Raw genomic sequence first — 13,744 nt, forward strand, 5'->3', positions numbered from 1 at the left:
CATTTTTTAATATTAAAACAAAAAATTTAAATAGAATCCAGAAAAATGTAAACAAGACAAGGAATTTGGAACACAATAAAAAGGGCCGACTGATATATTGCCTGATCATTTATTTGGGACTGATTCAGGTACAGGTTCATTTTATATGTCTGATACTGAAATAAATGTGTTGTAAGAAGTGTTGATTGTCATTGCAGTCTCTGAAAGTGGATCAGAATCCCTCGATTTTGCAGTACGTGTCCCTGCTGGAGGCCGTCTGCGAGTCTTCTCCTCTCGCCACAGGAGACGTGGTGCAAGACGTGTCGGTCATCTTCGCCAAACTGGGTGCGAATCAGATCATATTCTGCATAATCATCCATTAAACTGGCATTTGGACATTTCTGTTGTCTCTCTCTCCTCTCTCTCTTAGCCTTTTCTGTTCTGATTTTTCTGAAAACATTTCAATTTTTCTGTTCTGAAAACAGTGTGTTAATTGACTGGACAATGTTTTAAAATTTATAATAAAAGGATCTTGAAATAAATAAATAAATAAATAATATCTTCTCTCTCTCTCTCTCTCTCTCTCTCTCTCTCTCTCTCTCTCTCTCTCTCTCTCTCTCTCTCTCTCTCTCTCTCTCTCTAAAAGCTGATAAATGTAAAGTCCATGGTCACGGAGAGGATCAGGACCCTCAGCTGAACTCCACGTACTGCCACCATCTGAAGGGTGAGATCCTAAAGCTCGTGTGTTTATTGAGCTGCTGAGATCCTGCTCTGCTCTCCTCTTAATCTGCTTTATGGTCTTAACAGAAATGGTGGCCCATAAGCGAGTTTTCCCCACCAAGACTAGCGGATGGGTCACGTTAGCTCGGAAGCCCATGATCGCAGACAGCGCAAACTTGGAGAAGATCTTCAAATCGCACAGTCAGGTGTGTTTGCTCAACCTGCCGTCCGCAGCCAGGAGAGCCGCCAGCAGATCCAGGCATGATGGTAGGGGGAAACACGCCTCTCTTTAGCATGCATGTTTTACTAAATTATATTTATATAATCCATTTATTCACTTTTTGAGCATAGACCTGAAAATTTAATTTCCAACTTAAACTGTGGTAAATCTCGAACGCTTTAGAGCGACAGACTGAAGTTTGATCTCTTTTCAAAGACGACGCTTGGCAGATTATTGCTGTAAAAAAAGTTTTAAAAAGTGAACTTAAAAAAAGTTACAGAATTTTACGTTTATTGTTATGAAAAATGCACAAAAATACTATTTTTTAGCTTTTTCAAACTGAAATAACCCATGCTGAATTACCCATTGAGCTCCTCTGTGTTCAATGCCGTGTTTAAAGTCAGTGATGATGGAAACTAGGACTTTAAAACGGACGTTTCATTGTGAACTCAAAAAATGTGTTTAGATTCAGGGGCGTGCGATCGATATATCAACATTACGATGTTATATGCCTTTTTTACACAACCAGTTAGACTTTTAAGGCGAGACGCTGCAGGCAAAACCAGTGTTTTTTCATGCACTGCTCAATTTTGAGCTGTTTTGCTTCCATAACCTTCTTATATTGCACTTTATCTGTATGTATATTAGGCGGTGAGTTTCATTTAGAAATCTCCAATCCAGCAGCTTTACACACACCAAACTTTATTCATATACACACTGCCGTTCAAAAGTTTGGGATCGGTACGATTTTTATTGTTTTTAAGAGAATTCTCTTATTTTCACCAAATCTGCATTTATTTGATTAAAAAATAATAAAAAACTGTAAAATTGTAAAATATTAGTACAATATAAACAGCTGTTTTCTATTTTTATATATTTTAAAGTGTAATTTATTCCTGTGATCAAAGCTGAATTTTCAGCATCATTACTCCAGTCTTCAGTGTCACATGATCCTTCAGAAATCTTTCTAATATGCGGATTTGCTGCTCGAGAAATGTTTATTATATTATCAATGAACTACAACTATTTAAAGTCACCGTTTTATCCCTCAACTCATCTTTGATCACCAAATTGACATTTAAACGTTTTTTTCTTTGAAAAACAATTCTCGATGCCTTAAAATATCTTGACTGTAACTCGACACCCTTGCCTCATTTAGTATGCGCGGTTCTATGAATATTCAAATGAGCCCTGCCTCCACTCACTCCCTCAGCTCAGAGATCCACTGGTTGACGATCACACGTTGATCTGATTGGTTACAAGGTAGTTTGTGACGTCAGAAACACCAGCGATTTCAAAGCGTGTTTTTGAGACTGTCTTTGGTTCACTGCAGTTTTAAGGAGGAAATACTCAGCAATGCTGTCGACTTATGAATTTACACATGCTTTGTCTTAAAGCGTATTAAAAACACCACATAGACACATAAACAACATTAAAAGCTGGATTTACACCACAGGGGGACTTTAAGTTCAGATGCATGTTCACGTCTGTCCTAAAAAACAGGTTTTAACTGTGTAATGAATGGGCTGGATGGTGAAGGCGGTTCCCTGGTCCTCTTGTCCTCAGGAAAGCCGGAGAAGGAGTTGTTCAGCGAGCGCGATCGGGAGTTATTCCTGCAGATCTGTGGCGTGGAGAAGCTCTCTCGCTGCGTGACCACCGAAGCTCAGACCGAGCTTTACCGGCCGTGTCCCGCACTACAGGCGCTGGTTCGACAGCTCGTCCCGTACATCCAGAGGTTCATCTTCCACCATGCTGATTTTGAAGACATGTACAATGAGCTGAAGGATTGTGGGATTGCCAAACGCATCAGCTCACTGAGTTTCGGACAGGTGCGGTTTACTCAAATCACTTGCTGCATTATATTCTTTCTTTCTTTCTTTCTAGCGCTGCCCTCGAATAAAGATTTTTCTAGTCGACTAGTAGTCGTTCATTTAAGCCATTAGTCGGCTAATTGCGCGTTTATTTTAAGTAAGGGATAATGTACGTTCAGCCGGTTGTTATCTCAGAATAAACCCGATCAGGTGATCAGGATCAGGTCAGGTTTATTCTGAGAAAACAACCGGCTGGATGTACATTATCCCGCTTATAACACGGCTTCGTCCCACATAAGTAAATAATTAAGGTACGTTTACACGACAACGATAGGCTTAAAAACGATCCCCATTCACATGGATCCGTGAAAACGACTAAAAATGGTGTGTTCTGCTGCCAGGCCAGTAGATGGCGATGAAACACTATAGACTGAACATGTAATACGCATGTGCATGACGTCATCGTTTTCAGAGATTTGTGTTTTTGTTGTTTACATGGAGACCGTTTTCAAAAACTTGCGTTTTCAGGCGCCCAAAACGCCGTTGTCGTGTAAAAAAACGGTCAAAGCGCATAAAAAGTTTTACATTTTTAGTTGAAAATGGATGTCGTGTAAACAGCCCCTTAGACACCAAATATTGATCTGAGATTAAATACTTTTCTTACTAGCGCTGCCCTCGAATAAAGATTTTTCTAGTCGACTAGTAGTCGTTCATTTAAGGCATTAGTTGACTAACTGCGCGTTTATTTTAATAAGCCATAAATCATAATAATGTGCTTTTAATTGCCTGTATAAAATACGTATAGCCTAATCAGCGCTCAGATTCGAAAATAAAGCTCGCCACAGCACACCGGCAAACGTAATGATTATGAATGTGTCGTGAAAAAAGCAGAATGAGACTGTCTAAACATTTTAATTATTTATTGATAGTGTTTTCTGTGTTTTCGGCTGCAGAGATTAAGTCACGATGCTGACTCGTCATCTATATGCTCGTTTCATTCGGATTACATAATCTGAGATTCATTTTCCATTGGAATCTGTTCATTCAAGTGTAGAAATGTCAAGCTTTCTATAGATATATTTCTCATGTCTGTGAGGCAAGTATACGCTGAGTTTGTTCATTTATAATGCGCTCAAGTTCAAGATCGACAGAAAGCCTCATTATTTTACAAAAGCACAGCGTTTTGTTGTTATTGTGAGTTGACAGAGATAAGAGTAGAGCCTTTACAGTTTGCATTACTCTCATCCGTATGAGCAAACATGAGGGAGTATTTTAAGTTAAATGCGAGTAATCGCGCCGGCGCCTGTAATAATGCAGTAACACTCTCTCCGCACACACACTAATAATAGCACACGTTTATCTAGTTAACATTACACTTGTACAGTTGCTGCTACTCACATGTCTCAGTGATAGAGCCTGATTTGAGGTCAATAAATGAATGGCGAATGTTTGGATTTCCTGCCGTTAACGATCTGTCCGTCACAGCCGGCGTGATTCGACACTTCTTTTTTTTTTCTGCGACTAAACAACTTAAATTTTGGTCGACTAAGCCTCTTCTAGTCCACTATTAGGGGGCATCCCTATTTCTTTCAGAACTGAAGCGTATGTGTTTGTGCAGGTTGGGAAGCTGTATAATCATTATCGGCTCGAGGTGCCGGACGAGGACCCGATCTTCGAGAGCGAGGATATTATATGTCTCCTGAAAGACAAAAAAGAGCTGTACATCCACAAGGATCATCTCTCCGCCAAACTGGACATCTGCAGGTACAGCGTCTGCCGTGTGGTTCCAGCACGCCTCATGCTTCTCAATCCTCATTGGGGAAATGAACATTTTGGCCGATACCGATAATTCTTCATATTTGAAAGCCGATAACCGATATATTGGCCGATAAATCTAAATCCAAATTTTTATATAATTTCTGATTTATCGTCCATCACTAATCCGTGTGTGTGTGTGTGTGTGTGTGTGTGTGTGTGTGGTTCATCTCTCTTTATGTTATTTTTCAGAGAGCTGGTGAAATTGTTCACCATGGAAAAGACCTTTGCCAAAGAACTGGAGCGCTTTCTCCCGGGCCTTGTTTCATGCATAAACGTGAGTATAGAGTACATACACACACACACACACACACATATATATAGAGAGTTTAAATCAGTCGGATCATGATTAAAACGAGCCTCCAAGCCACATATTCACACACACACACACACACACACACACACACACACACACACACACACACACACACACTGATGCCAGCTGTATTCCTCCAAGGTCACGCTGCCCCTGTTTTGAAAAGCAAGATTGAGTGATTGAGAGCTGAAAGCAAAATTTATGGCTTGAAAAACACTAAATGCTGCATCTCAAGTGAAAAGCTAGAGCGCTCACTGGTCCTTTGGGATAAAGATGAGAGGGTTTTCTCTCACCTGGAATGATACGGACACTTTGAGTGCTTGAGATGGGATGATTAATGTAGTCATGCCTCCGGGCCGTACATAAATCACATAAGTAGTTCATATTTGACCTTTTATAAACTATTAAAGTTTCTTCAGCAGAGATCGGCAAGAGGGCAAACATTTATTTCAATTTAAGTAACATGGAGATTTGTTTTTATTCACATATGTACCAAATGTACTATATGTGTTTGTGTTTGTTCCATATGGTTTGATACAATATTCATATTTGGTCTTTAGATATGTCATGTGGTGCAGGCTATTATAATTAACTAAAACCATGAAACATTTATTCCTTGAAATAAAATAAGCATTAAATAAAAATTTACTTTAAAAATATAATAATTAAATTTTAATAAATTAATATAATATAAAAATAATTGTAAAAAAAAAAGACTAAAATTGTATTTGTAAATCAACATTTCTAATTTCCGTTTGGTTTAATTTGAAGTATATATAAACTAAATAATATACATATAAACTAAATATAATATAATAAACTAAATATAATAATAATAGTAAATATAAAAACTAAAACTTGTAATAAGTATAATAGTTTTAATATGATAATAACTATATAGACATTTTAAAAAATGACAAAAACAACAAAATTACTAAATCTTTAAAATTAAAATAGAAATCAAAATATTAACAAAAACTAAGTGACTCAGTGATGCTAAAATAAAAATAATGACCTTCATTCTTTACACCTTGAATACATGAGTGTACAATTTTATTTTCTAAAATAATATAATATAATATAATATTTCAAGATAATAATGCTTTTTTCTGCATGTTTCTTCCCTTCAATGTTTTTAATTAGAATTAATAAGCAGGAAATTCGTTTGCTATTTTTCTAATAGTTAATAATCTGTTATTCCAAACTACTTCATTTCTTTTTATATATTTTTTTATTTATATGTATGTCTAATTTCTTTAATATATACTTTAATGTATTTTTTATATATTTTTATATGCTTTAATATGTGCATGTACTGTATATGTGTGTGTGTGTATACATATATATATATATATATATATGTATATAAATGTGTGTGTGTGTGTTTATATATATTTACATAATTAATAACAGTCATATATATATATATATATATATATATATATATATATATATATATATATATATATATATATATATATGACTGTTATTAATTATGTAAATTATATATATAATTGAATTAATGAATCCCGATTGTGACTAACTACGATCAAGTAATTAGCATATCTTGTAATTATTTTGCTTAAAATTTCTTCTTGATTGACATCTCTCATACAAACTCCATCTCATGAATCTTGTTCATCATGTGACTCAGGACCGAGCGGATTTAAAGAGGCTTCTGGACCGGGAAAACGTTCAAGAACTCCCAGAGAACGAGGAGCCATGGGACGTCCCAGCGCCGGTGGAAGTGAGAACAGAAGTCATCGGTAATCAGATCCTCTTTGTGTCCCTGAACCGACGGCACGGTCCCCGGAGTCGGGAAGCATCCAGAAATTAACAGCTGTGTTGATCCCTTTGATTTTCTTCCCGGTTTAATCCGCGCCCTCATTTCATCACTCCGCGCGCACCACATGCACAGTGCGCGTATGCTAATGTGTGTTTGTTTGACATGAAAGCACAGCTGTTGCCGGGCGAAAAGAAGAGGCTGAGAGTCGCTACACGCATTAGTAACCAGGCCTGCGCACTGACACTCATCTCACCATTCAAATTCACATGCTTGCGGTTTGATTCGATAATGATTCATTTGGATATATATATATATATATATATGTATATTTGCACAGGATTAGTATTACCTGGTGACCTCTTGTCATTTGTAATAATTGAGGAGGTTGTCTGTGATCTTAATCCTGTGTGAATCGGCCACACTGCAAAACATGCTGTTCTTACTTAGTATTTTTGCCTTGTTTCCAGTCCAAATATAAAAAAAAATCTAAAATCAAGATGGAATTAATCAAAATGAAGTGAGTTGATGCTTAAAAAAGCAAAATTATCTGCCAATGGGGTAAGAGAAAAAAAACTTAATTCAAACAGAAACAAGATTATTTTTATTTTTATTGGCAGATAATTTAGCTTGTTTTAAGCAAAAACTCACTTAATTTTTATTTATTTGCCCAGAAAACAGGACTTACTATCTTATGTCATTTTACTCATCTAGTAAATGCATCTTGATTTAAGAAATGTTTGATATTTGGACTGAAAACAAATGAAGCATGTCAGCGTTTGCTTTTGTTTTATGCGCAACCTTGATTTCTGCCAATCACAGCGCTCCTCACTGCGAGCCGTTCAAATTCACATGTTTGTGGTTTGATTCAATATTGATTCGTGTGTATATATATATATATATATATATATATATATACGTCAGTAAAAAAATCTCTCAACTAATACTGCAATCTATACAGGAACCCTGTCACAATATTGTAATATTAAAGGTGAAAATTAACAACTGATTTGCACACAAACATTATTATTTTAGCATAATAACGTTTCTACTCCAATTCATCTTTTGAAATATAAACATTTAAACATAAACACTCACCGAAATGAACATTGTGGCCGATACCGATAATTCTTTATATTTGAAAGCCGATAACCGATATTTTAGCCAATAAATCTAAATCCAAATTTTTATATAATTTGTGAGAGCCTGATTACAAAAGCAAAAGTCCGAATTCAAACCCATCATGATGAACATCTGAAGTGTCTCAGCTGAAGGAGATAATACATTATTTATCGGCTTTAATATATCGGGAAAAATTTCTTATCAGGCCGAAAACTATAACATTAAAAATGATCGGCTGATCCCGATATCTAGTTTCTACTCCAATTCATCTTTTGAAATATAAACATTTAAATCATGGATGCACTGATATGAACATTTTTTGTGTGCATTTTTTTCGGAAATGTATATTTTCTATCCAGCCCCAACTGTACGAACACATCACTTTGTGCTTTAAAATGGATGTTTAAAAGGGCATTTTTTGTGATGAAGGATCAGTGTTGATCTGTGGTGTTTGTGTTCGCAGTTCGTCCATCAGAAGTCGTGCAGGAGGAACAAATCCCGCCGGATCTGAATAGAGAGGACCGGCTGGTTTGCTGGCCGCCTAAAGCTTCGCTCAGTAAAACAGGAGTACAAAGTTCAGGTACAGACCGCATCTGAAGAGGAACCACTTCGCTTTTGCAGCTGCACAAGATTTGAGATTTTGAGAAGACGAAATTTAGTCTTATTCATAACGCATCTGTGTTTTGTAGGTTCAGGCAGCCAGGCTTTGGAGGAGGTGATGAAGATGTGGCCTCCTCCTGCTCCTCTGATTCCTCCAGCTCAATCCCGAGTCGAGAGGAACAGCTCGTCCAACACCAGTGTCCATCAGAGAACCGCAGAAGCTCCAGTGCATGAAGACCCGAGAGCTCAACCTCAACCTCAACCTCAGCATCAACATCAGCATCAACAGGCTCCCAGAGCGAGCGGCATCGTCCCACAACCCCCAGGTCTTGTGATTCAGAAATACGTTTTTAGTTCATCGTAATGGTAACTTGGTAAAGGTTTTGGCACTTGCTGTGTGAACACACACACAAAAAAGGTTAAATGGTCTTGAAAACAATCATCACACTTGAGCTCCTCGCGGTCAGAAACGAGCGCATTGGAAATGAATGAGACGAGTTTCCTCTAGTGGAAGCGTTTGGAACTGCAGCCGAACAACATCTCACTGAAAGATCATTTATGAGATATCAGCCTCAAATTTGGAACACAACTTGTTTAGATTTATGACTTTGATTTTCTTGCAGTTTAAGAGTAAAACGTGTTTTTGAAAATATTAATTTCATATAAAAAATTTACATTTTTGTGCATTTTTCATACCAATAAACATAAAATTCTGTGACTTTTTTAAACTTACCTTTTGCATATATATATATATATATATATATATATATATATATATATACATACATACATACATACATATACATATTTTTTGAATTTCGCTCTCATGGCCCCAATTTTGCCCTCTTATTTTTGAAAGAACAAATTTCATGATCAAAAAAATTTCCCTATCATGGATTTATTTTATCTCAGGGTTTAAATTAATCTAATAATTAATTAAATGATACAATTTTAAATAAATAAATAAAAGAAAAGAAAATATATGGCTGCACAATTAATGTATATGAAATTGCATGAATGCTACAGGCACCAGGATCACTTCATTTTCATATTTGCCTAATTGTCAACATTTTGTGGACAAACACGTTCATAAATCTGTTTCTCCCTGCAGTGAAGATTTTAAGAGAACAGTTATGAGAAACTTAAAATTAAATAGTTTATTAGTTTACCTGCATGTCATGTGACCATTAACCGACATCACATGGACATGCACGTGTGTCGTTAAATTAGTGTAATATCAACCTAAAATCTCAAGAGGACTTAGTTACAAATAAAGTCAAAATGATTTACTGGTGCGCATCATTATTGTGTTAATAATGTCGAATCAGAATAAGTTCCTCTTGCAGCATCTCTTCTCTTCTCTGATGATGTGGGCGGGGCAACCTGTCACTCACATGAGATCAGCCAATAGCAAACCACAACCATCCAATCAATTCCCCACAGACACAATCAAGCCCCGCCCACATTGTTCTGGTTCCTGAAGCGTTTCACTCGGATATACGACACAATAGAGGAGAAAAGCTTTGTGTATGGCTGTTTTAAACATGTTTTTGTTCACACAGAGGAAAGAGAAGAGGATGTCAGTCCTCAGAACGGAGGCGATGAAACTCCAGCGGACGAAAGCAGCGCCGCAGCAGATCCGCAGTACGTGTTCGCCTCATAACCCGTGGTTCATTCATAAAGCTTGAACAGTCAAAAAGATTCATCCTGTGAAAGCAGTTTTGAAGTTAGACGTTCTGTTACCATGAAAACGCTACTTTAAAACCTTTTAGCGGCTCATTTAAAAAAAAAAATTCTTTACACATTTGGCTTTGATTTTCAAGCAGTTTTAGAGTCCAAATGATTTAGTTAAACACATATTTTGTATAATATTAAAGAATAGTTGATTTACACTTTGATTAAAATGAGACCAACCATGAATTACAACCGTTTAAGTTCAGATCTGGGCTCAAAAGGAGGAGCAACAGTGAACAGGATATTAAGGAGGATCTATTACGCCGTTTCTCAAAGTCTTGATGTTGTTTTCTACTCTACTAGAACAGGTTTTCCTGCTTGAATGTTGATTATTCTCCTCATATTCTCCATTGTTGCGGCTCCTCTCTTCCCAGTCTGTCAGTAACGCTCTGTTTACTTCCTGTCTCTATGAAGCCCCTCCTTCTGAAAAGCACACTGTGCTCTGATTGGTCGACTGGAGCAGTGTGTTGTGATTGGTCGAGCGCTTTGAGTGTGTTTGGGAAATGTCCCGCCCCTTACCATAACCGCCAGTTTAACACACTACTAACTAACTCAACCAGGCCCCACCCCTTTATTCTGCGCATTAATTATTATGAGGAATACTGTAACGTGTTCGTTCCCGGAAGAAACTCAAGACTACAATGGAGGCGTTTCAGGAGTTCAGGAACACTGACTCTGATATAGAGAAGAACTGGAGCTTTTTCATGATCAAACAGCAACATTACACACTAAAAGTCCCCCTGTGGTGTAAATCCAGATTTTAATGTTGTTTATGTGTCTATGTGGTGTTATTAATGTGCTTTAAGACAAGCCATGTGTAAATTCATAAGTCGACAGCATTGCTGAGTATTTCCTCCTTAAAACTGCAGTGAACCAAAGACAGTCTCAAAAACACGCTTTGAAATCGCTGGTGTTTCTGACGTCACAAACTACCTTGTAACCAATCAGATCAACGTGTGATCGTCAACCAGTGGATCTCTGAGCTGAGGGAGTGAGTGGAGGCGGGGCTCATTTGCATATTCATAGAACCGCGCATACTAAATGAGGCAAGGGTGTCGAGTTACATTCAAGATATTTTAAGGGATGAAGAAATTTTTTCAAGGAAAAAAAAACGTTTAAATATGTCATTTTTGTGATCAAAGATGAGTTTTAAGGGATAAAATGATTGCCTACAGGGGGACTTGCATCATGCATCCTCTTATTATTGCTTGCTTTTCATTGCATTTGAACACTTTGCTCTTCTCTCTAGAAGCCAGACTGCTCCTCAGGCTCCGGAGATGGTGTTGAGCCGGTTTCAAGGCGCTGAAAGTCGACCTCGTCCCCCGATAACGCTGGATAACGCGGTGTGGAGCAAATCCATGAGTCCCGAGGACGTCCTGGAGGATCTGGCGCTGGACTGCTCGATTCCTCAAACCCTGGTGCTTCCCACTGACCAGGAGGACACGGCCAGCATCGGACAGTGGGGAGAGCAACTGGTTTTCTCCTTCCTCACGCACTGGAAAGAGAACGGTGGGCGTTCGGGTCCCAGCGAGATCACATGGTTCAACGAGAGAGGCGAGAGCGGACGCGCCTGCGACTTCAAGCTGAGCTTCCCCGGTGAATAACACTAATATATACTAGGAATACTGGTAACACTTTACAATAAAGTTCAATGTGTTAACTGACATGAACTAATCATGAGCAATACATTTGGTGCAGGATTTATTAGGGCTGGGTAAAAAATATTGATTTCTCGATTTTAATCAATTCTCATTTTTACGAACCGATATCGATTCTTAAATCCCAAGAATCGATTACTCATCCTGTTTTCAGTTGATGAATGAATGGAACATTGTTGCGCATCCCATCCAATAAATCACTATAATCTTTGTGCTTTGTTACTATTGATATGAAACAAAGTCTCAGATTTGAAATTACGTCCATTTTCTTACGAAATTCAAAAACATAAATAGCGTTTTGGCGCTGTGGCGTGAGATCGCTCAACCCATTCACAAAAGAAATATATTTGAAGTATATTTTCAGAATATATTTTGAAATATATTTTTGGAATATATGCAAATATTCGAAATTGGCCCAATAAATATATTTTAGTTAAATATATGTAAATATATTTTTTTATTTTTTTGAAAATATATTTTAGTTAAATATGTGAATATATTTATGTCAATATATTTACTAACAACATATATGATCATATATGTTTTAACTTTTACAAATTGTTTCATTTGAAATATATTTTGAAATTTAAAAAGTTAACATTTTCACAAACAAACAACACATTTTCAATTTATTTTTTTAATTTTTATTTATTTCATTTTAAATCTGAGTTCAGCTATTTTTGAGTTGACAGCTGTCCCCAGTTGTCCCATATATTTTGTCATATGTTTTACATTACATGTTATAAATGTAAATATATTTCACACTTAACATCATATATTTTTGTTATATTTCAGAATATATTTCAAAATGATAAATATAAGTGAACAACAATGCAGATATATTTCAATGTATTTGGAATATATGCCACATATATTTTTGACACTTTAAAATATATTTCAATTTTTTTTTTTTTCTGTATGGGAAGAGAAGCACAATATCTTCTCCTCCGCCTTAATAACACCAGTTACAGCGCGAGATAAACATGAGTGAGCTTCTGAAAGTGTGTTAAAAGGCAGAGTACAACTTATCGAAATCCGTATCATGTGACATGGAGTCGCTCAATCAGTGTTTCAGCCGTGGAAAGACGTCAGTAAACAATGTCATGTAACGTCACATTTACCTCAGAAAAACCATGTGACCATAAACTCGTTAGTCAGCGAGAAATATTAACTCTAGAGAGGAGCATTCTGCTAAATATATGCACCATAAAAAATCCAGCTGTGTTTTAAAAGTTGTATGATGCTAATATACTTAAATATATTTAAAGATAGTGTTTTTTGTTTGTATATTTGCAATGCACTATTGAAAAAGGGAATATCCAATACAATAAAGTACACTTCTTCACCACTAGGGTCGGCAGGCGAAGGTGAGCGCGAGATCTTCGTGGAGGTGAAGACGACGGTCAGGCGAGATCGACACTTCATCCACATGTCCGCGAACGAGCTGGATCTGGCGCTCAAGGAGAGAGAGCGCTATCACATATACCGCGTGTACGGCGCGGGGGACGTGCGGCACGTTCGCCTCTGCCGCATCAAGAACCTCGCTCAGCATCTGCACTCCAAGTCTTTAGAGCTGTTTTTATTCGTGTAGCCTCAGGTTTTAGAGTCTCATCGATGTTCAATGTTTGTATTCTTGTATTTGACTACTAATGTTTGTACTGATATTAAACGAGAGATTGCACAGTTCTACAGAATCACACTTTTGCTCCGTTCAACTGTTTTGGTCATTTGAAGAACATGGTTTATAAACTCTTCTTTAAAAGTGTAACTTTACCGTTTGATCAATTCAGTAAATGAATAAAATGTTCTGAGAAAGAGCAGCTGAGTGGATTCATTGGATAAAAGGCTTTATGGATATAAAGGAAACCGTTTGGTGTTTAATAATGTCTGCAGTGATTAAGGACAAATGTGGCGTTGCGTACAAACCATAGATAAAACTGTAGGGAAAATATATAGAAGAGATATATGTGTTAAAACTCCATGGAG

General features: G+C 36.9%; 1 protein-coding gene across 9 annotated transcripts in view; it reads left to right on the plus strand.

The window, feature by feature from the left end:
- Positions 1-13,637, plus strand: part of LOC308706474 (uncharacterized protein) — a 101,665-nt gene extending 88,028 nt beyond the window's left edge. For 7 of the 9 annotated variants that reach the window (XM_081392141.1, XM_081392145.1, XM_081392146.1 and 4 more), the window contains 12 exons: positions 198-324; positions 626-703; positions 787-966; positions 2,423-2,748; positions 4,349-4,494; positions 4,738-4,822; positions 6,516-6,627; positions 8,230-8,346; positions 8,456-8,692; positions 9,929-10,010; positions 11,350-11,696; positions 13,111-13,637. In XM_081392141.1, the coding sequence (XP_081248267.1) occupies positions 198-324; positions 626-703; positions 787-966; positions 2,423-2,748; positions 4,349-4,494; positions 4,738-4,822; positions 6,516-6,627; positions 8,230-8,346; positions 8,456-8,692; positions 9,929-10,010; positions 11,350-11,696; positions 13,111-13,349 (2,076 nt within the window). In that variant the 3' untranslated portion in view covers positions 13,350-13,637. The remainder of the gene's footprint in view (positions 1-197; positions 325-625; positions 704-786; positions 967-2,422; positions 2,749-4,348; positions 4,495-4,737; positions 4,823-6,515; positions 6,628-8,229; positions 8,347-8,455; positions 8,693-9,928; positions 10,011-11,349; positions 11,697-13,110) is intronic. The other 2 variants (XM_081392142.1, XM_081392143.1) reach the window with 2 other exon arrangements.
- The last annotated feature ends 107 nt before the right edge of the window (positions 13,638-13,744 follow it).

The sequence above is a fragment of the Scardinius erythrophthalmus genome, assembly GCF_964197995.2.
Source record: "Scardinius erythrophthalmus genome assembly, chromosome: 18".
Lineage (NCBI taxonomy): Eukaryota > Metazoa > Chordata > Actinopteri > Cypriniformes > Leuciscidae > Scardinius > Scardinius erythrophthalmus.